This window comes from Phytophthora cinnamomi, assembly GCF_018691715.1.
Source record: "Phytophthora cinnamomi strain GKB4 chromosome Unknown Contig45, whole genome shotgun sequence".
NCBI lineage: Eukaryota > Oomycota > Peronosporomycetes > Peronosporales > Peronosporaceae > Phytophthora > Phytophthora cinnamomi.
Window position 1 is genome coordinate 235,889 of NW_027150978.1, and position 22,130 is coordinate 258,018.

General features: G+C 53.6%; 2 protein-coding genes across 2 annotated transcripts; one reads left to right on the forward strand and one right to left on the reverse strand.

Annotated features, from left to right (window-relative positions):
- Positions 1-12,355: 12,355 nt before the first annotated feature.
- IUM83_15611 (Mutatorlike Transposase) lies at positions 12,356-13,832 on the reverse strand (the record flags this gene model as incomplete). The annotated part of the gene is made up of 2 exons (XM_067940443.1): positions 12,356-12,545; positions 12,637-13,832. 2 exons carry the CDS (start codon positions 13,830-13,832, stop codon positions 12,356-12,358), a joined length of 1,386 nt encoding a protein of 461 aa, XP_067790663.1.
- Positions 13,833-15,731: 1,899 nt separating this feature from the next.
- On the forward strand, positions 15,732-20,221 carry IUM83_15612 (kinesin-like protein; the record flags this gene model as incomplete). Its single annotated transcript, XM_067940444.1, has 4 exons — positions 15,732-17,868; positions 18,142-18,322; positions 19,976-20,147; positions 20,216-20,221. The coding sequence occupies 4 exons, from the start codon at positions 15,732-15,734 to the stop codon at positions 20,219-20,221; spliced, it is 2,496 nt and encodes an 831-aa protein (XP_067790657.1).
- Positions 20,222-22,130: the final 1,909 nt, after the last annotated feature.

Consider the following 22,130-nt stretch of genomic DNA (forward strand, 5'->3'; position numbering starts at 1 on the left):
GCATTGACTTTATGTGCGCATGGAAATAATTCATATGCCTAAGGAATTCGGTACTAGACCAGGGAAACCTCAATGAGGGAAAACCTTTATGTGCGAACAAAAGATAAAAACCCAGTGGGAAAAATAAAAGATCGCAAGAGTAGGCATGCTTCATGCATTTAGTGTTATTCTCGTCACTAATCGGAATGACCAGCCAGGGATTGCATCCTGAGTTTGGCCCTTAGTTCTCTGAACTGATGCTTGTCTAAAGCTTTCGTAAAGATGTCAGCCACCATCTCTTTGGTATTGCAATAGGCGACGGTGAACTCATGCCGCTCGACTTTTTCTTGCACAAAACAGTATCGAACATGAATGTGCTTTGACCTCCCGTGGAGTTCGGGGTTGTAGCAGATTTTGATGCAGCTCTGGTTGTCCTCATGGATAATGTTGGCTTGCGTTTTGGCAAAACCTAACTCTTGGAGGAGCAGTTTGAGGAATATCATCTCTTGCATGCAGTGGCACAGGGCGATATATTCTGCCTCTGTTGTTGAGAGAACCACAGTGTGGTGCTTGCGCGAAAGCCATGAGATTGGACTGCTTGCTAGCATAGTCACATATCCACCGACGGAGCGTCTCGTGTCGGGGCAGTTGGCATAGTCAGAGTCACTGTAAGCTGTCAGGGTGTCAGCGAGGTTCTCGGGTGTGATGCCGAGTGAACCACCGAGGAGAAGACCATAGTCCTTCGTTCCCGATAGATATTTTAGACCTCTTACGACTGCTTTCCAGTGCTCCATTCCCGGATTAGCTAGAAATTGGCTAACTTCACGCATGTAGAACGCCATGTCAGGTCGAGTGCCTACCATGAGATACATGATACTGCCAACGGCTTCGCGATACGGAATATTTTTCATCGCATCTTTCTCTGCCTTGCTGCTAGCTGGCTGCTTACGGAGAGTTTAACGTTCCGTTCTGCTGGAGTTGCAATAGGGTATGGAATATAGTCGCTGAAACGGTCAAAGACCTTCGTAGCGTACTTGTGTTGGTGGATAAATATCGTTCGGTTCTTACGATCACGTTGAATGGACCAGCCGAGTAAGTACTTCACCTCCCCTAAATCTGTCATGGAAAATCGCTTTTGCAGGGCTGATTTCAGCTCACTGACGAGGGCTGGAGTTGGCGCAATGATCAAAAGGTCATCGACGTACACTGCAATGTAGCAAGTGACACCGTCAACCGTGCGTTTGAAGACACAACTGTCCTTTATGAGTTTTTGGAACCCGATACTCTCTAGGAAGGCAGACAACGTTTTGTACCAGACACGGGGAGCTTGTTTCAACCCGTACAAGCTCTTCAGGAGTTTGCACACTAAGTGTTCCTTACCCGGGATTTTGAAACCTTCCGGTTGAGCCATGTATATCTCCTCATCGAGCAATCCGTTAAGAAACGCCGTCTTTACATCCATCTGGTGGATTTCAAGATCGAGTAATGCTGCGATTGTGAGAAGGAGTCTGAGTACCTCCATCCTGATAACAGGTGAGAAAATCTCGTTGTAATCGATGCCATGTTCCTGAAGGAAACCTTTGATCACTAGACGCGCTTTAAAGCGGTCAATTTCGCCTGTGCCGGTATACTTTACAACAAAGACCCATCGGCAGGTTAAAATCTTCCTTCCTTGTGGAGGGGGTACGAGCACCCATGTTTTGTTTTCCATGTGGGATTTGTATTCCGATTAGGCTGCTTTATGCCACCGATTAGCGTGAGTCGACTTCATTGCCGCTCGATACGTGGTGGGCTCTGTCACATACCGAATAGCTAGTAATGTGTACAGTAATTTCCTTCGCTGCTCGTGCTCCTGTAAATCTTCCTCTGCGTTGAGGGTTACATCCGCGTCGGTCGAGCCGAGTCGGGGTTTCTTAGGCGTAGGAGCTGATGGAGGATCACTTGTCGTCTCCGCGCAAAACGTGTATTGCGAGCGTTTAAGAGCCTCCCTGAGTGGGGGCAGTGTAGGCAGCGCTGCAGCAGGTGTCATTGCAGGTAGGGGTGCGAGATGTTCCGTTCGCATATTGAGCTGTTGCTCTTGTGATGATTGCTCAGGGTTTGTAAGGTTCGCTAAACGAGGGAATTCGTCCTCTTTGATAAGCACATCGCGACTGTAGACAATAGCATGGGTATTCACGTCCATGAGGCGGTATCCTTTTTTGTGTTCAGGTAGACCGAGGTACATGCATAGGTGGGCACGTGCGTCAAATTTATCACGGTATTGTTCTGTGATGTGCACGTAAGCACTGCATCCGAAAACTTTGATGTAATCCATGGATGGTATGCGGTTGTACCATAGCTCGTAAGGCGTACGGCCATTTGTCTTTGAGCTCGGTGTCATATTGATCAGAGTGGTCACATGACAGACGCACTCCGCCCATAGTTGCTTGGGTAGGTTGCCATCAAGCAAGAGGGCTCGAACGCGCTCCATGATGGTTCGGTTGCGTCGTTCGGCTACACCGTTCTGTTGAGGAGTGTATGCATTCGTAAATTGCGCGTGTGTTCCGTATTTCTGGAAGATTTGGCGCCCGAGTTTTTCATACTCCTTTGCATTGTCAGCCTGCAGATGTTGGATAGCACAGTTCTCATCAGGTCGCGGATACATGTACTCAAGGACATGAACATCGCGCCTGAAAATGTTCAGGGATTTCTTCCTGAAGTCCTCATAGCACTCATAGAGTTCGCTTCGGTTTGTGATCGGATACGTGAACATGTACCGAGAGAAGTCATCAGTAAAGATGAGAAAGTAACGACGTCCAGTAAGACTGGGGATAGGCATGGGACCACAAATATCTGTATGCACTTTTTCCAAAGCATGTTCGGCACGTTCAACAATTCTATTAGAATTAAATGGAGAGCGGTGAGACTTCGCTAACGTGCATGCAGTACAGAAGAACTGCGCTCGTGGGTCGACAGATGCATCCTTGTCTAGTCCACGAATGGCTTGGCTCCTAGATAGATCATGCAGTATGCGAACGTTAGGATGACCGAGTCGTTTGTGTAGAAGCAGATTGGATCGTTGCTTACCTGAGTGGGCGATAAGAGCCTCGTGTTTCATCACAGGTTTGGCCTGAAATTGGTACAGATCAGCATGGGTTGCCATCATTGCTTTGATCTTGAATTTTGCATCGGTCTGCACGGCACACAGCTTGCGATCAAAGCTGAAGCGAAAATCGTGCTTCACAGCTGCCGGAACCGAGAGTAAGCTGAATTTCAGCTCAGGAGCGTACAGCACGTCATGGAGGGTAAGCGTCCTCTTGGTGCTTTTTGAGTCAATGACTTCCAGCTCCATTTTGCCAATTCCTTCGATGGGGATTTCGTTCTTCCCACCAACGGTGATTGAACCGTCGCTCGCGGTGATGGTCGAGAACCACTGGGATTCATGCGTAACGTGACGCGTACATCCAGAGTCGATCGTCCAGGTGGGTTCGGGGCTCACAGTAGCTTGGGCAGTCAGGCTGATGGCGGGATTGACAGTCGCCACTACAGCAATGAGACCAGTTTCGCGACGCTCTTGGTTGTATACCTTGAGCTCGTTGCCGGAATCTCGCTTGTCATTGTCCTTGCCCTTGTCGGATCGGTTACCACGTCGGTCCTTGTTGCCACGGCTGCCGTTGTTGCGTCCACGACTGGAGTTCTTGTTGTTGCGGTAGGGATGGCTGTGATTCGAGTCGCCTCCCTTGAAGGCGAAGTTCGCAGGGAGCACCGTTCCCGCTTTCACACGTCCTTCGCGAAGATCCTTCTGCAGTGAGCGGCACTGGCGAATGTTGTGGCGCGGTCGCTCACAGTACGAGCACACACCAGGCGAAGAGTGGCCTCCCGGATGTAACTTGGGTGTAGCGACAAGAGCTCGTTCATTCTTGGTCGCTTGGCTCTCCGGCGTGCCTTTGGCTAGCATGTAGCGCTCTTCAGCTTGAATCTCGCGAACCTTTTGTTCAATGTTGGTCTTCAGTTCTCCATACGGGATATACTTCCGCTGACCCTTCCTAACACGGAGATCATCCTTCCATGACTTGGGTAACGCGTGGAACAGATAGATAGACTTCTGTCCTTCCGTCATCACCGATTCGGTGGCTTCCGATGTAGCATTCATCGCGTTTTCCAGTTTGAGAAAGAAATCGTCAAGATCTCCTCCCTCCTCGTACTTGAGTTCCATGAGGTAGTGCTGGATGAAGTACGGATCGCCATGAAAGGCGGCACCTTCGTACTTCGCACAGATCGCTTGGAAGATCTCGTAGGAAGTCTTGAGATCCTTCACGAGGCGCACATGGGTGTGTGGTGTCGAGAAATGTAGCCGGGACAGGGTGCGCAGAAGACTCGAGGCGCCGGCACCGACTGGCAAGTCACAACCCATCGCCAGTCATTGGACTAAACTCCCTGATCGCTGATTGGCCTATATAGGCCGGTGACGATGACTCGTCGACGGTCCCAAGTCAAGAGCGGGCGGTTGCAGCTCGTTAAGTGCGGGGCGAACCTACTGGCAAGATCCGAACTTATGAGTCATCGGCGCCTGTCCCGAGTCGTCGGTGGCGTTTCAACGGCCGTTTGAGTCGTCGGTAACGCCGCCACGTCGCAGAGAAAGCGCCGAAGAGTCGTGAGTTACAACTGGTGGTCCAAAACGGACGCGTTTATACTTGATATTTGTATTGATCGATAGGAAACTTAAGAGAAGACAAGATAAGCCTTCGGGCAACAATAACAGAACAGCTTTTCCTCCCAACCACGCAAGGGCGACACCGGTGCCTGCAGTGAACGACCTGCAGCTCAAGGTAAACCTGGTAGGTAGGATTATGACTGTCGGTGGGCACATCTACTAGTGTAGCGTGTGTTCATCCTGGCAGGGCCAAGAGTTAGTGGCCGGTGTATTGGTAGCGACGAGTCGTCGCCAGGAACTGGAGGAGCGAGAGCGCACTCCATTTATTTCTTCCCGCCGGAGTATAGCTCCGGCACCCTCGTATCACGCCGTAAAAGGCCGGGACCCTTCCTTCTGAGGGCCTGCGAGGTATATTTTGTGTGTGAGAGCGTGCTAGCCTTTGCTCGTGGCTAGTGACGCTGAGTCTTCCGTCGGTCGACTAGCGGAAGCTCGGTACACAGGGGAAACATCAACCCGGTGCAAGGGAAAGTTCCTGGGCCTTCAGGTTCTAACCCTAACAAGCCCATTGAGTCTTCGGTGACTCGGTGGGTGTTGTTGGTGGGGAAAGTGTGCCATATATAATTTAGCGCGTGTTCCTACACGACAACTGGTGCCGCGACCCGGGATTGGTGTGACCTTCTGTGTTTCGTGCTACTGCAGGTCGATCGACTTCACGAGCAACCAAGAAGAAGAAGAAGAACAAGAAAAAGAAGAAAAAAGAAGAAAGAAGAAAATGGCGAAAGGATCACGTTCAGCGGTACCAGCAACTCCGATGAAGACTGGAGGAACGCGTGGCGACGACTCGACGACGGCCCTGATCACGCCGCACCTCGACCCGATTGCTGAGCGGACCGTCAGCTTCGACGACTCGATGACTGGATCCGACGCCAAGGACGAAGAAATGGATGAAGACTACGACGATTACCTGGAGGAGAAGGCGCCTGCGCCAGCGGTGGTGACACCCGAGTCTCCGGAAGATGCAGTGCTGTCTGCGGGACGCAGTGCGGGCACGCGTTCGTTGTTGCGAAACCTCGCGGTTGAGCTTGACGATGACTCGCGCTCCGTGGCGCGCAATCTCGCGGATGAACTGGATGATGTGGATGGCCCAGGGCCAGCGTATGACGACTTGGAAGACTTTGAAGACGCCGCCGACGACTCGAGGTCACCGGTCCTGACGACTCAAGTGACTGAGCAAACCTCCGGTAACCGGCCGCCACTTAACGGTGACACGCCGGCAGCCAACAAGGTTCTCGGTCGACTTTATGAAGAGATGAAGAAGAGCGACTGGGGTGAGCTATTCGAGCCAACGATGACTCGCCGAGCGGTCTGGGCCGATTTGTGTCACGAGTTGGCTCGCCCAGTGAGTTCCGTGACAATCGAACAAGTGGTGAAGGAAACCGAGCGATTTCTGAAAGCATTGGGGCTTCGGTCTCTGGAGCACCCTTCGCCGTCGACTCTGGAGTGCTGGGTGCCGGCCGAAGCGGGCGCGGAGCTCTGGAAGTGGAAGAAGCGACTCCGCACAGCCTTTGGCGTGAACTCGTTCACTCTGGACGACTCGCGGAACACTTGTGCGACCCGCGAAGTGGTCAACCCGGCTAGCGTACCGCTGCCGACGACTCGAAAAAGGACAAAGCACGAAAACCCAAGCCAAAACCCCACTGGGAGGGTGTTTAGTGCGTCTGGGGATCGATCCCCGTACTTTCAAGACTCCCACATGGTGACCCCACCACATACGGGCAACTCGGACCGCGCTAGACGCACCACCGATGACTCAAAACCGTACAGAAGCACGCGAAACAGTTCCGGGCGGAGCAAGAGCCGTCGCTACCAGTCCACCGACGACTCGTCAGACGAAGAAGCAGTCTTCACCGGTGATGGAAGGGCGCAGACGAACGAATACCTGCGTCAAATCTATGAAGTGACCGAATTCGAGTTGCTGAACGCAACCCCAAGGATCGAAGTGGCAACACATCGATCACTGGGGCAGATCAAAGCATTCTCGGGCACCAGGAACGAGAGCGACAAGTCGATGCAATGGCTTCGCGCCTTTGTCTACGAGATGAAAGGGACGCGAGCATCACCCAATGAATGGTGCCTGCCTTTCGAGCTGAGTCTTCGGGACGGCGCTCTACATTGGTACCGACAACTGCCCAAGGGGACCAAGCGAACATGGAGCCTTCTAAGCGAAGCCTTCATCAAATACTATTGCTCCCAGTTCAGCCAGTCGGCGGAGACTCGCTACTACTCAGCCAAGCGCGAAGACAAGGAACATGTTTGCGACTACCTAAACCGGCTCAATGGCTATGCCAGGAACGCCGGAATCCGGTTTGAGAGCAACGGCCGCAAAGCACGCGACCACGTCAAGCGGTTCCTCGAGACCTGCGGCGACCGGGAACTCGAACGGCGTTTGTGCCATCTGCGTATCGCGGATATCCATGAGTTGGAGGAAATGATCCAAGCGATATTGAAGATTGACGAGCGCATTTCGTCCCGCCAGTCGTCGCTGTCTCACTCCCGAGCTCGCGATGCCTCTCGACAACGTGATGACAGGCGTCGCGACGACTCGCGACGCCACGAACGCTCGGAAGACACTCGCCGACGTGATGACCGCCGCCGCGACGACTCGCGAGATGCCTACAACCGTCGTGACCGACGCGAACGTGGTTATGAGCGTCGTCGCGAAGACTCACGCAATATGCCTCAAGTGAACCTAGCTGAAGCCTCTGTCGCCGACATAATCGCCGAACTTCATGGACGAAACATGAGGGACGCTCGGAGCGATCTGCAGCACCCGCGCCACCGATATAATGGCATCAGCAACAGCAACGATGGAAGTGAACACGGCTCCGACGACTCACAGTGCTCTGGCGAAGACTGGGGTGACAGCTACTCGTCAGACGGCAGCGACGACTACCTCGCAGCAGCCAACGACAAGGGGCGACGAGTCGCCGCTGAAGGTACCTGCGCGTGGTCAGACAACCGACAACTCAGGAGTGACCCAGCTGGCCGCAGCCAAGGCCGGGACAATCGGCTCCAGAGTCGTGGCTACCGCGACGAGAAATCTCGCCGGTACGGGCCGTGTGCAGCCTGCGGAGGCTTACATCACCTAGCGCACTACTGTCAACACCGTTGCCAGCTGTGCATGCAGGTCCACGATGTTGACACGTGCGAGGTTTTCCAACAACTCACAAAAATCGTCAAGTCCAAGGTGGACAAGAAAGACCTCACACCCAAGCTCCAAGAACTCCTGTTTTCGGACCATTTAAACTAGGCAGCCCGCCAACTACGACTGGGTTGGTCCCAATCGGGCTGCCACAGTTAGCCGAGCCTGCGATTGAAGCGGAGTGTATCTACGCTTTCGTGGGCAAGAGCGAATGGACGAAAAATGAGCAAGGCAACGATGTGATAACGACGGTGCTTGAAGAGGAGAGAGGCAGAAGCCTCGGTGAAGGTGTTACAAGTGGAGAAGATGACGATGAAGTGATTGGAGATACTGCCGATGACTCGCTGATAAGTGCAGTGCACGGAGACATGCCCCGACGACTCGCTACTGCAGAGCGATTATTACCCGGCGAGCGTATGGGATGGTGGTCGGTGCAGAAGTCGGACAAGAAAGCGCGTGATGAGACCCTGCTGAAGTGGAAGGCTGAACGCTATCAACAGTGGTTAGTCAAACCACAACCGATAGTGGATCGACCGAGCTACCCCACGCCCAGGGGCATCCTACGACGTCCAGAAGCGGTCGCTAAGGGGCAAGAAGGCGGAAATGTCGATGCTGACGACGGAAGTGACAACCCCGATGACTCGCCGGTGGAAGACGACTCGGAATCAGCAGTGCAAGAGCACTACCGGAACCTCCTTGCCACCGCCGACGACTCAGCGGAGGTGATCGATGCCGAAAAGGATGTTGCCATATCTTCGGAAGCACTTGAGGAAGACTCGAGTACTAGCGAGTCGACGGCGCATGGTGGCGAGGAAGTACAGAAGGCGGACGGAGCGCCGGGACATGCCTCGATGACTCAAACGATACCTGCCCGTACCCCCGACGACTCATTGGCGGTACCCGAACAGACATTTATCGCGACGATGTGTGACAAGCCCAATGTTCCCGACTCTGTTTTTATGTATACGGAGGCTCTCGCCATTATGCCGACGACTCACGCACAAGCTGAGGTGAAAAAGAAGCAGACCAGACCTCGCAGCAAGCCACCGAAGGCAAAGCCACCGTGGCCGACGACTCAACACAACAAGTCGTCCGCCCACTGGTTGATTTACTCATACAAAGGACAAGAACACCGCGTTCCAGAAGCTCTCATTGTACCAGGCAACCGCATCTGGCAGTACATGGAGCGGGGCAAACCAGTGCCCACCAAGAGACAGGGGCATCCACACAACCATATGTCCCCAGCCGTGACCAAGTTCAAATGCGAGCTCAAGTCATCAGGTCACGACTTTCAATTGAAGCGGACGTGCAATGATAATATTCAACTAACGTCCCGAGCCGCTTCAAGCGTCGCCGAAGACTCGCGACTTGGATTTGATGTTGGGAGTGGTGCAATCGATGACTCAAGCTCTCTTTCTCGAGTATGGGTGCCTAAAATCGTTTTGGACGACCGATCCTGGAGCCACTAGCAGTCAGCACCCGCAAATGGTCCTGGTTGTTGAAGTGGAATAGGTGCCGAAGACTCGTCGCCACCATGACCTGTACTTGGGGCAATGCAGCCCAAGCCACATACGAAGATGACTACTGCAGTATTGCATGACTACATGGAGACCGAACGCGGCCAAATTGGATGGAAATCACAAAATCGATGGATTATTACAGACTACGACAGCCTGAAGACGACAATGATGGCAGCGATTACTTTTACAAGCTGCCCCGGGAGTGCGCAGGCTGCTCCTGACGACTCGGATGCCGGAACCAACACGATGTTCACGGGTTCAACAAACTCATCCACGTAATCAGAAGGTGTCAATCAAGTGATCAGCATATGCTTCTGGATAACCAGCTGGGTGACCAGAGACAGTTCGAGCGGTCACTGGGTGTCACGTTGTTAGCGTCAGCTGGAGCTCGCGGCTCTGAGCCTTCAAGACGTGCAATCGGCCAGCAGGGCACGTGCACCCTCAGATTCACCAAGCAGCAGAAGGAACTGAAGCTGCTCCGGAGGCGGTGCGGTGTTAGGTGCCATGGCGCTGTAGCAGAAAACCGCACCGATGACTCAGTTGCCGCCGAAGACTCAGCAGCCGATGACCCTGGCTGCGGCGTGACTTTGCGAGTCGTCGGGAGTGATCGCTACAGCTTTAGTACGAGCTGTTGCACCGACCGCAGCGACTCTCGAAGACACACCTGCTTCGCGGATGCCTACCGTGGCATGTTCCTGTGCTACCAAGTCAGAGATAGGTACATTCGTTGAGCCAAGGCAGGCAAAGCTCGCGAAACCTGTACGAGAGCGCTGGACACCACGAGCGTTGAAGCAGACCCAAGGAGCACCACGACGCTCGCCAGACAATGGTTCGCATAGTGGTGGGGGCAGTTGTGGTGTCGAGAAATGTAGCCGAGACAGGGTGCGCAGAAGACTCGAGGCGCCGGCACCGACTGGCAAGTCACAACCCATCGCCAGTCATTGGACTAAACTCCCTGATCGCTGATTGGCCTATATAGGCCGGTGACGATGACTCGTCGACGGTCCCAAGTCAAGAGCGGGCGGTTGCAGCTCGTTAAGTGCGGGGCGAACCTACTGGCAAGATCCGAACTTATGAGTCATCGGCGCCTGTCCCGAGTCGTCGGTGGCGTTTCAACGGCCGTTTGAGTCGTCGGTAACGCCGCCACGTCGCAGAGAAAGCGCCGAAGAGTCGTGAGTTACAACTGGTGGTCCAAAACGGACGCGTTTATACTTGATATTTGTATTGATCGATAGGAAACTTAAGAGAAGACAAGATAAGCCTTCGGGCAACAATAACAGAACAGCTTTTCCTCCCAACCACGCAAGGGCGACACCGGTGCCTGCAGTGAACGACCTGCAGCTCAAGGTAAACCTGGTAGGTAGGATTATGACTGTCGGTGGGCACATCTACTAGTGTAGCGTGTGTTCATCCCTGGCAGGGCCAAGAGTTAGTGGCCGGTGTATTGGTAGCGACGAGTCGTCGCCAGGAACTGGAGGAGCGAGAGCGCACTCCATTTATTTCTTCCCGCCGGAGTATAGCTCCGGCACCCTCGTATCACGCCGTAAAAGGCCGGGACCCTTCCTTCTGAGGGCCTGCGAGGTATATTTTGTGTGTGAGAGCGTGCTAGCCTTTGCTCGTGGCTAGTGACGCTGAGTCTTCCGTCGGTCGACTAGCGGAAGCTCGGTACACAGGGGAAACATCAACCCGGTGCAAGGGAAAGTTCCTGGGCCTTCAGGTTCTAACCCTAACAAGCCCATTGAGTCTTCGGTGACTCGGTGGGTGTTGTTGGTGGGGAAAGTGTGCCATATATAATTTAGCGCGTGTTCCTACACGACAGGTGTTGTCCATGGTTTTCATCAGAAATGCCTTCGTCTTCGCCTCTTGGCGGCGTCGCTCGCGGGGATTGAGCGGTTTCGGCTTCGTACGAGCCTCGCGCTTGGAAGCACGCTTCGCATCACTGCGGTTGAAGGGACGGATGACGGGTAGTTTCTTCGTCTTCGTCGTCGTGTCGCTGTCTCCGGATTCTTCGTCAGAGCCGGACGGAGGTTTCAGCTCGTCGTCGCTGTCCTCGTAGTCCACAGCGTCAGAATCGATCTCCTCAGCCGGCTTGGTCTTCGGCGAGTCGTCTACGTCGGACATGTCGCTCCCGCTGTCTTCGCTCTCTTCCTCGGATACACCATCGTAGTCGGGCTTCGTTACGAATCCGAGCAGGTGTTTGCCATCGAGGGCTGCGCACACGCGGGTCTTCCAGACATCGAAATTCTCTGCGCCTATGAGACGCGGGAAGTCGTCGCTTGAGGCTTGGCTTGAGCTCATAACCTGTTGAGGTGAGCGGATGGGAGCAGACGGGAAAGGAGACTTGATTGAGAGAGGGAGAAAGAAAGAGTAGATTGAGATGTTAGTGGTTGAGAATCTAGTGGCCTCGTACACTCTAGCGTACACTATAGTATAGTTAAAGCCAGTAAAATCAGGTATGATCATCTTAGAGAGGGTTCAAGTACCTCGGGTACAGTGTACCACGATAGGAAGAGGCACTATCTTTAACACGAGATACCGTGGTTGAAAGACGGTAGAACCACCGTGGGAGTTCAAGGACTAGCAAAGGCAACGTATTTTCACATCCGCTGCATGCAGGTCTGGCGCAACTGCTCGTGTGAGGTCTCAGTTGCACACGGTGCATGCACAGTAACTCATCTACTGGAGTAGGTCATCTTTAGTCAGCCCCAGACGCATAGGTCACGCGAGCGAGCGTGTGCCCGAGCACAACAGGCTTTGGCAAATGGCCATGCGAAATACCATAGCTAGAACAGCTCCGCGGCGAGCTTGGGCCCGCGCGATCTAGTAGTGAGTCGCTGGACTACGTTTGCCAAACTCTTAATACGGTGGTACATCAGTAAGTGACTACCTGCGCAGCAATGCGCTAAGTATTGCCAGCAGCAACTGCTGCACAGCTTGATCGGAGACGGGAGCAAGCTCCATACAAGCCCATCATCATATTGTAACTCAAAATGGAGTGCCTTTCAGTTTTCAAGCTTACACCTATGCAGACGACGGCTGACGCCTCAGGAAGTCTAGCAGCGCGGCGTTGACTTCGTTGGACTGGTTTAGCGCTTTCTGCAGACCTCGAATGGCCTCGTTTGACTGCTCCACCACTTGCTTCATGCTATCCATAGACTTGGACATCTCGTCCTGAGTATTCTGAATACTCTCGAGTTTTTCCACCACATCGCTGGGCACAGGAGACACATTGGATGGGGTGGCATAGACCGATAAAGCAGTGTGCGGTTCTTGATGGGCAGCAGGGAGTTCTGGGGGTTCACCCTTCTCCTTTTGAAGCTACTTCCGGCGAGGTTTCCTGTTGAATAACTGAAGCTTGAGTTTGAGATACTACTAGTTGCGTAGGAGCGGAGAAGACCGGCGTGGACTGGGCGGGGATTGATTGCAGAGCGGATGACTGGAATGGAGTTTGCACAGGTACCGGCTGGAAAGCAACCGACTGCATCGACTGGACAAACGGAACTGGACCCGACTGGGTGGCCACAATGGCACCTGCATTAGTCGAAATGCTCATTGCCTGGCTGTTAGCTGGGTTCATGACGTCAAGCTCTTCTTTCGCCTCAACCATGTCTGGACTGATGTGTGGAGCTTCATCACCAAAATACTCAGCCAGCATATCCCAGCAACGCGGGTACACCACCAGCTTCTCCGCATCTCTCTCGGCCTCCTGCTCTTCGGCACGGACTTTCACATACTGCTCTTGCAAGTACCGGAACTTGGCCCGCAGCTGCGTCACGGACACGGACAGCTGGTGCATCGCGTTGAAGTCCTTGTGGATCACCTCCCAGAGTTGCCGGTGCTGCGAGATCTCCCCGGCCTCCACGAACTCCCGGCCGTGCTTGACGATCCTCTCGATCAGCAGCGACTCCACCAGCGTCTGCGTCCACGCCATCCGGTCCGGGTTCTTGAGCACCTTGGCCTCCTGCGACGTCTTGACGCGTCGCTGCACGAACTGCCTGGGCGGCAGCGGCGCGTCCTGACTGGGCAGAATGCTGCTTCTGACCACGGCCTTGCCGTTGCGCACCAGGTCTCTGGCGCGGTACACGAGGCGGATCTGCTTCTCCAGCGGCACTCCATGGCGCTCCAGCACCGTGGCCACGAGGGCCTCGATGGAGGCCTTGGGGTTGGTCTGCACGGCCTCCATGAAGGCCGGCAGCCCGGCAATCTGCCGCGTAGTGAGGCGACGCCCGGCGTCACATGCGTCCGAGTGCGTCAGCTCCAGCGACGCGATGTACCACTTGCCGTACGTCTTCTTGTCCGCCATGCGCTGCCGGTAGATCTGCACGAAGAAGGCGCACGGCTGCTCGGACAGGCACACGATGCGCCGGTCGGCGCCGCTGGCGCGCTCTACACGCACCGACTTGCCCGTGGCCAGCGCATAGTCCTGCACGGCGTAGACGCTCTCGGGCGCCGTGTTGAAGGCCAGCCCTTCCTCCAACGGGCACGATGCGAGACTCATGGCCGCCAGTAACGAAAGAAGGAATGCACAGTTTTTTTTTCTTGGGGGCGTCGTGTGGACCACTTTTATTACATACTTTAACGGACAAAAGATTGTACCTCTTATTATTTTTACCCAAATTCCATAACCGTATAGCAAATGTCATGTCCAGCAGTCAGATATCAAGTACGAAACTAGCCCACATACATGATAATATCATGTGTGTTATACAAACACGGGAACGGATTCGATAGTATACATGCGAGAAATTCATGCTGTATAACTCGTATCTTGATCAGGTGTTACTATGTCACAGTCTTCATTCGTCTAATACGATCGCAATGTACTCTAACGCGCTAGTTATGGTGTCTAGCGAATACAAATGAGGTGTCGGATACGACAATTGGTTTCGGGTAGATTGCGTATAGACTAAAATTAATAGTTGAGCCTGACTTCGGCGAACAGAACAAGGGAGTAATTCAGTATCTACGATACAGATACTTGAATATGTGCTACCAGTGACACAACTAGATAATATACTTTTCATACATATCTACATCTTTGGTGTTATAAGAATCGAACGGTGTCGTAAGTGTTGCTGTGTTGAAAGACGAGTCTTGCTAGTCAGGAAACACCTACTTTCCCGTAACTTTTAACCGGAACGTACACCCTACCCTACCCAACCGGCCCCCTCTACTATTAATAGTCTGGAGCTAATCTACAACTATTGGGGAGGTAGTACAGTATGTAAGAGCCTGGATAGTCTGGAGCAGTCTGGAGCTCTAGGCTCGTCAAAATGTTCTTCAGCAACACGTGCCATTTTATAGAGTGTATTTTTCCGTCATCTGTAACTGTACGTGAAGGGGTGGAAATGGTACCGTATAGTAAATGTCATATCCAGCAAAATGTCATATTTGACACTCGATTCCGTCCCCGCGCTAATACTGTGATCCCATTTTCCGCGTTCAATCATTTCTGCCAACCGGTGGTTCCCGTACCCTTCCCTCAACACTTTGAACACTGCAATCTCGTTTCCTTGGCTGTGCATAGGCAAAAGAGCGAAGCCCAGCTTTATACGCATCACAACTGCCCTGAGCATGCGGCTAGCGCAGTTCAAGTACTGGGACGAAGATCTAATGGTGGGTGATGCCAAGACACGTTTATAGCAGCGTGTTCAATCTGCAGCGTGGGCCAACCGAAATCGACAAAATCGTTGTGTAGGAGTACCGCGAGTATTGGAGAACGAGCGAGATGTATGGGGCAAACCACTGACCACTTCCAACATCTAGGAGGAGAAAGGCACGTGCATCGGGATGAAGTGTTCAAATCCGAGAAGAACCTAAATTGGTATTTTGGGGCCGCTGCACTTGGATGCTAGTCAGCGTCTGCAAGATCGGTACCTATGTATCTCCATCCCCGCTCGGATCTCCTGCATCCCGATGACCAATGCGGGTCAAGAATGCTGGGCTTACTTAAGTGTGATTGCAAAGTGGACTATCCGCTCACTGTTTCGCATCTGCTCCTGCGATGCATCTCGGCTGCTCTGCCGTTACCGCCCACGCCACCGCTTCGAACAACGACGGACTCACAACTATAATAGTGATCAGCACTGGTGTCTCCGCCGCTTCCTGTATCGCTGCTTAGTCGTCGTAGTATCCTCGGTCATGTCCGAGCGAGAGGTATGAGCGCCAGCGTCCAGCCTAAGTGGTGTATTTTAATACAATACCATTATTAAAATACCAGTCCTCCTCTGATACGGTACCGATATACCGCATTCCACGACGCCGTTTTATGCTGTTTAACAATCTGCAGATGTGGTCCACACCGTTCCCGCAGGTCCAAGAATTGCCCTTGACCAGGAGACCGAGCGCAGGAAACCGGCCGACCTTCACTCTCGCTGCGTCTCGGGCGCCGACCGCCATGCCCCCCACCGCCGCCGCCGCGCCGCGCGAGCCCTGCTGCATCTGCATGGAGGTGGACGACTACCAGGGGACGCTGCTGGTGCAGTGCGCGCGCTGCTTCATCCGCGTGCACGTCAAGTGCTACGGCCGCAGCCTCGCGGGCGGCGACGCGTCGTCCGCGTGGCTCTGCCAGGCCTGCGAGCACGTGAGCGCGAGCGCCGCGCCGCTCCCGACGCCGCAGTGCGCCGTGTGCCCCGTCGCGGGCGGCGCGCTGCGGCTCACGGCCCAGCGCGACGTGTGGTGCCACGTGCTGTGCATCAACTGGATCCCGGAGCTGTCCCACAGCCTGGCGGGCGCCATGGACGAGGCCGTGGACATCTCGCTGCTGGACCGCAGCCGCAGCACGCTGCGCTGCCTGCTGTGCGGCCTGCGCGGCGGCTGCATCCAGTGCGTGAGCGGGCGCTGCGCCAAGGCCTTCCACGTGCTGTGCGCCTTCCGCGCGCCCTCGAGCCTGCTCTTCACGGGCTACAACACGGACAACCAGCAGGTGTACCACTGCAAGACGCACCTGGCCGACGTGTCCTCCACGCGGTACGAGATGGTGGACAACTCGTGGCGCAAGCTGCCGCAGGTCAAGCAGTTCCTGCTGGAGCACCCGCCGTCGGCCGAGCTCAAGTGCCGCTTCTGCGCCAACAAGGCCAGCGCGCCCAACAAGGACAGCCACGAGACCCAGTGCCTGCTGGGCTGGCTGGCCAGGCAGGACTCGCTCAGGAGGAAGGAGGAGCTGGACCGACTCGGCGTCAAGCCCGCCGAGATCGCGTACAAGCAGGCCAAGTCCCCGGCCAAGAAGGGAGGCGGCAAGACGCGCAGCAAGAGCAGCCCCAAGAAGAGCAGGGACAAAAGGCAGGCGCCGCCCATGCGGGCCTGCCCGGAGTGCGGCGAGTCCGTGCGCGAGACGCACATGATGGGCCACCTGAAGAACACGTGCCCCAAGAGTAGACATGCACTGAAGAGGAAGAACAACATGACGTCGCCGCGCGGTGGTGGCGGCGCTCTGGATGATACCGAGCAAGCGGACTTGACGGACGTGCTGTTTGCCTCGTGGCCCGGACAGAATAGCGGAGCCCCCATGGATTCGACGTACTTTTGGAAGGTGGTGGAGAACCAGTTTTTCAGCAGCAGTGTGCTTGAGAAGAAGCGCATGGAACAGTTGTCCAAGGGGCTCTGCGGCGTGAAACTGGAGGATATCGCGAAGGCTACGCGTCGGCGGCCGCTGCAAGCGTCTGATATCCACTGTCGAGACACGTTACGACTGGAACGAAACCCAGAAGACCCAAAACAGGCCCTCACGCTTAAGAAATTCGCGCATAAGTGCGACTTCCTTATGCGAGCAAGTCACTGTCGATGTTTGAGCGACCCGCTCGCTAAGCCGATGATTGAGATTTGCCATAACCCTGAGTGCACACAGCCCAGTACCGAACCGCCCGTCGACTCTGTCTCGAAGTACGTTCCGGAAGGCTCAGAAGCTAACATTCGCGTGCAGTTCACGAACGGAGAGGACACCGCAATGAATTGTAAATATTCACTGCGCGTTTACCAAAATGGAACCACGATGCATCAGCATGCTGCAAATAATGGGACGTTTGCTAGCATTTTCCAACACGACGCTATGTCCACATTGGTCGGGTTCGACATGCAGACGAAGAAAGTTCCCTTGGCGAAGGATGACCAATTGTTGATCTCTCTCGATGCCTGTGACCATGTGAAGGAAACTCCTGTGGAGAAAACCCCTGAAACGATCGCTCACGAGTCCTCGGTCTTGGCTCTTCCTGCTGATACCGCGCTGACTGATGAACTGACACCAGCAATTAACTTGCTCATGGAGTACCTGAAAGATACGACGGAGCAAAATCGCTATCGTATTCGCACATTGTACAAAAGACTCCAAGGAAAGGAGAGTGAAGACAACAAGTTCCAGCTTAAAGCTCAAATAACTGACATGTACTATCACGAGTTCGCATCCTGGAAGCGATTATGCTCAAGTTTATTGATTGGATACAGAAGTGGGGATAAACCTGAAGAGGATAACAAGAAGACATCTGAAAATGAGGAGCAAGAGGGATCTACGGAGGATGAGGACGACGCAATCGACGATGGTACCTGTGTTGTGTGTTTCGACGGCCAATCTCCTGAAACGAACCCAATTATATTCTGCGATCGTTGCGAGCTAGCGGTTCACCAACGCTGCTACGGAATGGCCAAGGTTCCCAGCAATGAATTTATTTGCGACCGATGTCGCGCTACGCGGGAAGGACTCGACCCTTCAACCGATGTATTCTGCCAACTTTGTTCTTTAAGTGACGGTGCCTTCAAACGTACCATTGACGGAAAGTGGGTGCATGTTGTGTGTGCCCTGTGGTGTCCGAAAGTGTGGATTGGCAACTTGTTTGAGCTTTCGGACATTAGTTTGGTTGGGACCACGAATCAAGTGCGGTTCGTAAACTCTGCTGAAGAAATCGACGTGCGCATTAAACAAACCTCGGGCGGGCAGCACGTTGGTACGAAAACTGATGAAAACCCCGAGGTTCCTGCCTTAGAGCTGGGCAGCCTGTGCGTGCACTGCAGAGTAGCTTGTGGGCGCACGATTCAATGTTGCCACCCTGGATGCTCTACGTCCTTCCACCCACTTTGCGGTTGGTATGACGGACTGCCCATGACAATTTCACTTGGAGATGGTAGGTACGTGTATGCTGGTGGTGGGGCTGGATTAAAGTTCCAGATGTACTGCTCAAGTCATTTGCCGGATCAGTACCCAGCGTCCGAGCAGATTGCCCAGCGACGTCGTCGAACGCGGTTCCGGATTGATTCCTACTTCGTTATGCGAAACAAGGATAACTATAGTTGTGGAAACAAACAAGTGGGTGACGAGTCATCCTTGTTGTCTGGGTCAATCGTACAAGCTGTGCTCTCGGCCGAGAGCAAGATCACTGCAACCGACGATGATCCAAATGCAATCGATTGGACGGACATGACAGTTTGTTCAGCGTGTTTCGAGTATTGCGCACCCATTGCTGACGAGCTTACAGACGTGAATATGCTCCATCGAAGGCAGTTTATGATACGCTGCCAGTATTGCAACGTTTACATCCACCCAGAGTGCTGCATTTCTGACATTGGCTCATCCGCCTCGATATTCAGAAGCAACTGGATCTGCGAACGGTGTACGCAAACGGGTGGTAAGGAATCGCCCGCGTGTGTCGTGTGCGCGAAGGCAACGGATTACTTGATGCCTTGTGTTGATCCACCCGCAGCATCAAACCATTTGACTGCGCAAGCATTCCCCGATTCAAAGTCAATTGCTACTGCAATTCGGCCAGTACCTGGTGGGGGCCAGCAACTATGGTTACAAGCTCATCAGAACATGCAGCGACAGCAACAAAACCAAATAATCCCCGAGAGCAACAACCAGCAGGCGCAGCAATACGCACTGGAGAGCAATGGGGTGGCGACGACTCCTACGGCATCGAACAGGTGGATTCACGTGTACTGCAGCAAGTGGCAGAAAACTAAAACGGTCAAGAGGCATCACATGCTGTGTTCGTACGCGCCAACTCTTAAGCCTGAGGGTATGTCTGCTCGATGCGAATTGTGCGATAAGAAAGAGGGACTCCTTGCCGATTGTGCTCAGTGCCACCGCCGATTCCATCCGATTTGCGCGGCACAGAAAAAACTGTATTGCGCTCGATCTAATCGCACAGAGTGGAAGTTTTATTGTGAAGCCCACCCGCCAGCGGATGCTGCTTTCGATGTGAACCGCCAGTCCTGGATTACCCAAGAAATATTGGGTCAGCTGCAAGATTTGCGCCGCTCACTTGAGCGTGGGCGGATGCTGCTTGAAATGTCTCGACAGCGCGACCGCCAGCACAAGCGTCTATTAAATCTCTGCAAGTTGCCACTCATGGAGACATCGATAGAAGTAATTCTGAAAAAGCGTCCATCCGCCCAGATGAAGGAGGTTTATCATCAGCTTACAGGAGAAACGTTAACTGACGTACCGCATCGCGCTAAGCCGGCGCCACCGTCCCCACGAAACCGCGTCAGAAACAGTCCGCGTGCTGCAGCAGGGAGTCACTCCACACGTGCAGCTAAACGCTCAGCATCCCAAGCTGCAACTACCCCCGAAAGAAGCCCCAAACGCCGTCGAACACGCGCCGATTCAGATGCATCGAGCAACGGTGACCGTAATTATCGACGGAGTTCTAGACGGAAGTCCTTGCGCTTCAATCAAGAAGAGGCTTCTGAAGATGAAGGTGCAGACGCAAGCGAAGAAGACGATGAGCTAGATGCTCAAAAGAAGATATGGGCAAGCCTCGCCGTGCCCAAAAACCTTAGTGATTTTGAACTTGCCGTCGCTGAGCAATTCCCTGAACTGGTGGTACGTGCTCATCTATGAGCTAGAAGCATCTCCCATTCTCATCCGTTGTTATTAATTGCTGCTTGCAGGATTAAGTATGAGTTGCTGTACGAGGCTTGTGGTAATAACAGCGCAACCGGCCAACACGGTCGCATATTTTTAGAGTACATTGTGGTATTTGCGGGTATTGAAGTTCTTGAGTGAGCTTGTGATGTCATATAGCAGGCTCGTGCTTCCTGTAGCAACATGAGTGATACGAGTGTGCTGGAGGCGGTGGCAGATAATGGAGAACTCACCGGAGAAATGCAGCCGGGCACAGGAGGCAGGTCAGTGGCTGTGTTTGACCGCTCTCCACCATCTACTGCAGCCTCAGTGACGGAGACAATCGACAGCAGAGAAGACGCACACTACTGCGATGAGTGGGAATTGTTTTCTGACACGCAGTCGGATGCTTCTAATAATGAAGATTCAGCAGTTGATCTGGAGGACGGGGCAGTAGGTCAGGTGGGTAGCAACTGCCAGCAGACGACCACAGAACTCGACATTGAATCGATAGCTGCTTTGAAAAGGCCCGAGCAGGACGATACCGACAGGCGAGAAGACGCTGAGGCACTGCACCATCCCTGCAATTTCGACGATGTTGGCAACGGATCGATGTCCGATGCTGAACACAGGCGGACTTCCCAGAGTGAAGAAAACACGGATGTCAGTCTGCATCGAAGAATCCAGGTTGTTGTCCGTGTTCGCCCGCCTTCCGATTCTGAAAGCAAGGTTGTAGTCACGGTGGGCGAAAACGAAGGAACCAGCTTGTGTGTGCAAGCATCAACTGCGCAGGGGAGCATCAGTACGGTCACGGAATGCACACTTGATCGAGTTTTCATGGGAGCTGCGACACAAGAAGACGTGTTTGCTGCAATAGAACCAAGCGTGCAGGCGTGTTTGGAGGGGTACAACGCCACTGTCTTTGCATACGGACAAACTGGCACCGGCAAAACGCACACTCTTTTTGGGCGTGACTTGGGTTCACCTAGAGACAAAGGCACTGGCGAAGGAGTTGCAAGCCAAGGCGAGAGCGACTCATTTCGAATGGTTAAATCGTCTTGGGGGATCGTTCCCCGTACACTCAGCTATCTGCTCGACCAAGCAGCCACCTTGAAGGAGAAAAACTGCCAAGTCGAGTTGCATCTCAGCTTCCTGCAGATCTACAATGACCGTCTGTTTGATCTCCTCACTGATCGCATGCGGCAAAAGCCCCTGCTAATTCGCGAGCAACCCACGTTGGAGGGCACGACAAGCGTCACTGTTCAAGGTCTGTCAAGTGAGCGTATAACGTCGTTCTCAAATGCCATGCAGATAATTCACCAAGGCCACACTAATCGGTGCGTGCGCGAGACGGAGTCGAATCTATCGAGTAGCAGAAGCCATGCTATCGTACAGCTCCACGTTACGACACAATGCGCAGCGCCTGATGGTGATGGCCAGGTTCTCCGACGAGCAAGATTAAACTTGGTGGACCTAGCGGGCTCCGAGAAATGGAATACTGACGTGGAAATGGAAGACGCACACTCACAAGAATTGAAGAATATCAACACGAGTTTATCCGCTCTTGGAAACTGCATTGCGGCGCTTACAGAAGCTGGGAGAAAGCATATCCCATATCGCGATTCAACGTTGACCCGTGTTTTACAGGACTCTTTCGGTGGTAATACGCAGTCTTGTCTAATAGCTACCGTGAACGCAACGCAGCAGTCATGCGACGAAACGATTCGAACCTTACACTTTGCAGATCGGGCGAGGTCCGTGATGCAGACAATTCGAGTGAACGAGGTGACAGATGGCTCGACAGACTTGCTGATGGCGAAAATACAGATTGTGAAGCTTCGAGAACGATTAGAAAGTGAACAGCGAAGGCGGCACGAAACCCGGCTGAAGGAGCACCAGGCATTGCAACGAGACTTCCAGGAAAAACTAAAGGGAAAAGACAAGGAAATCAAAAAGTTGTCG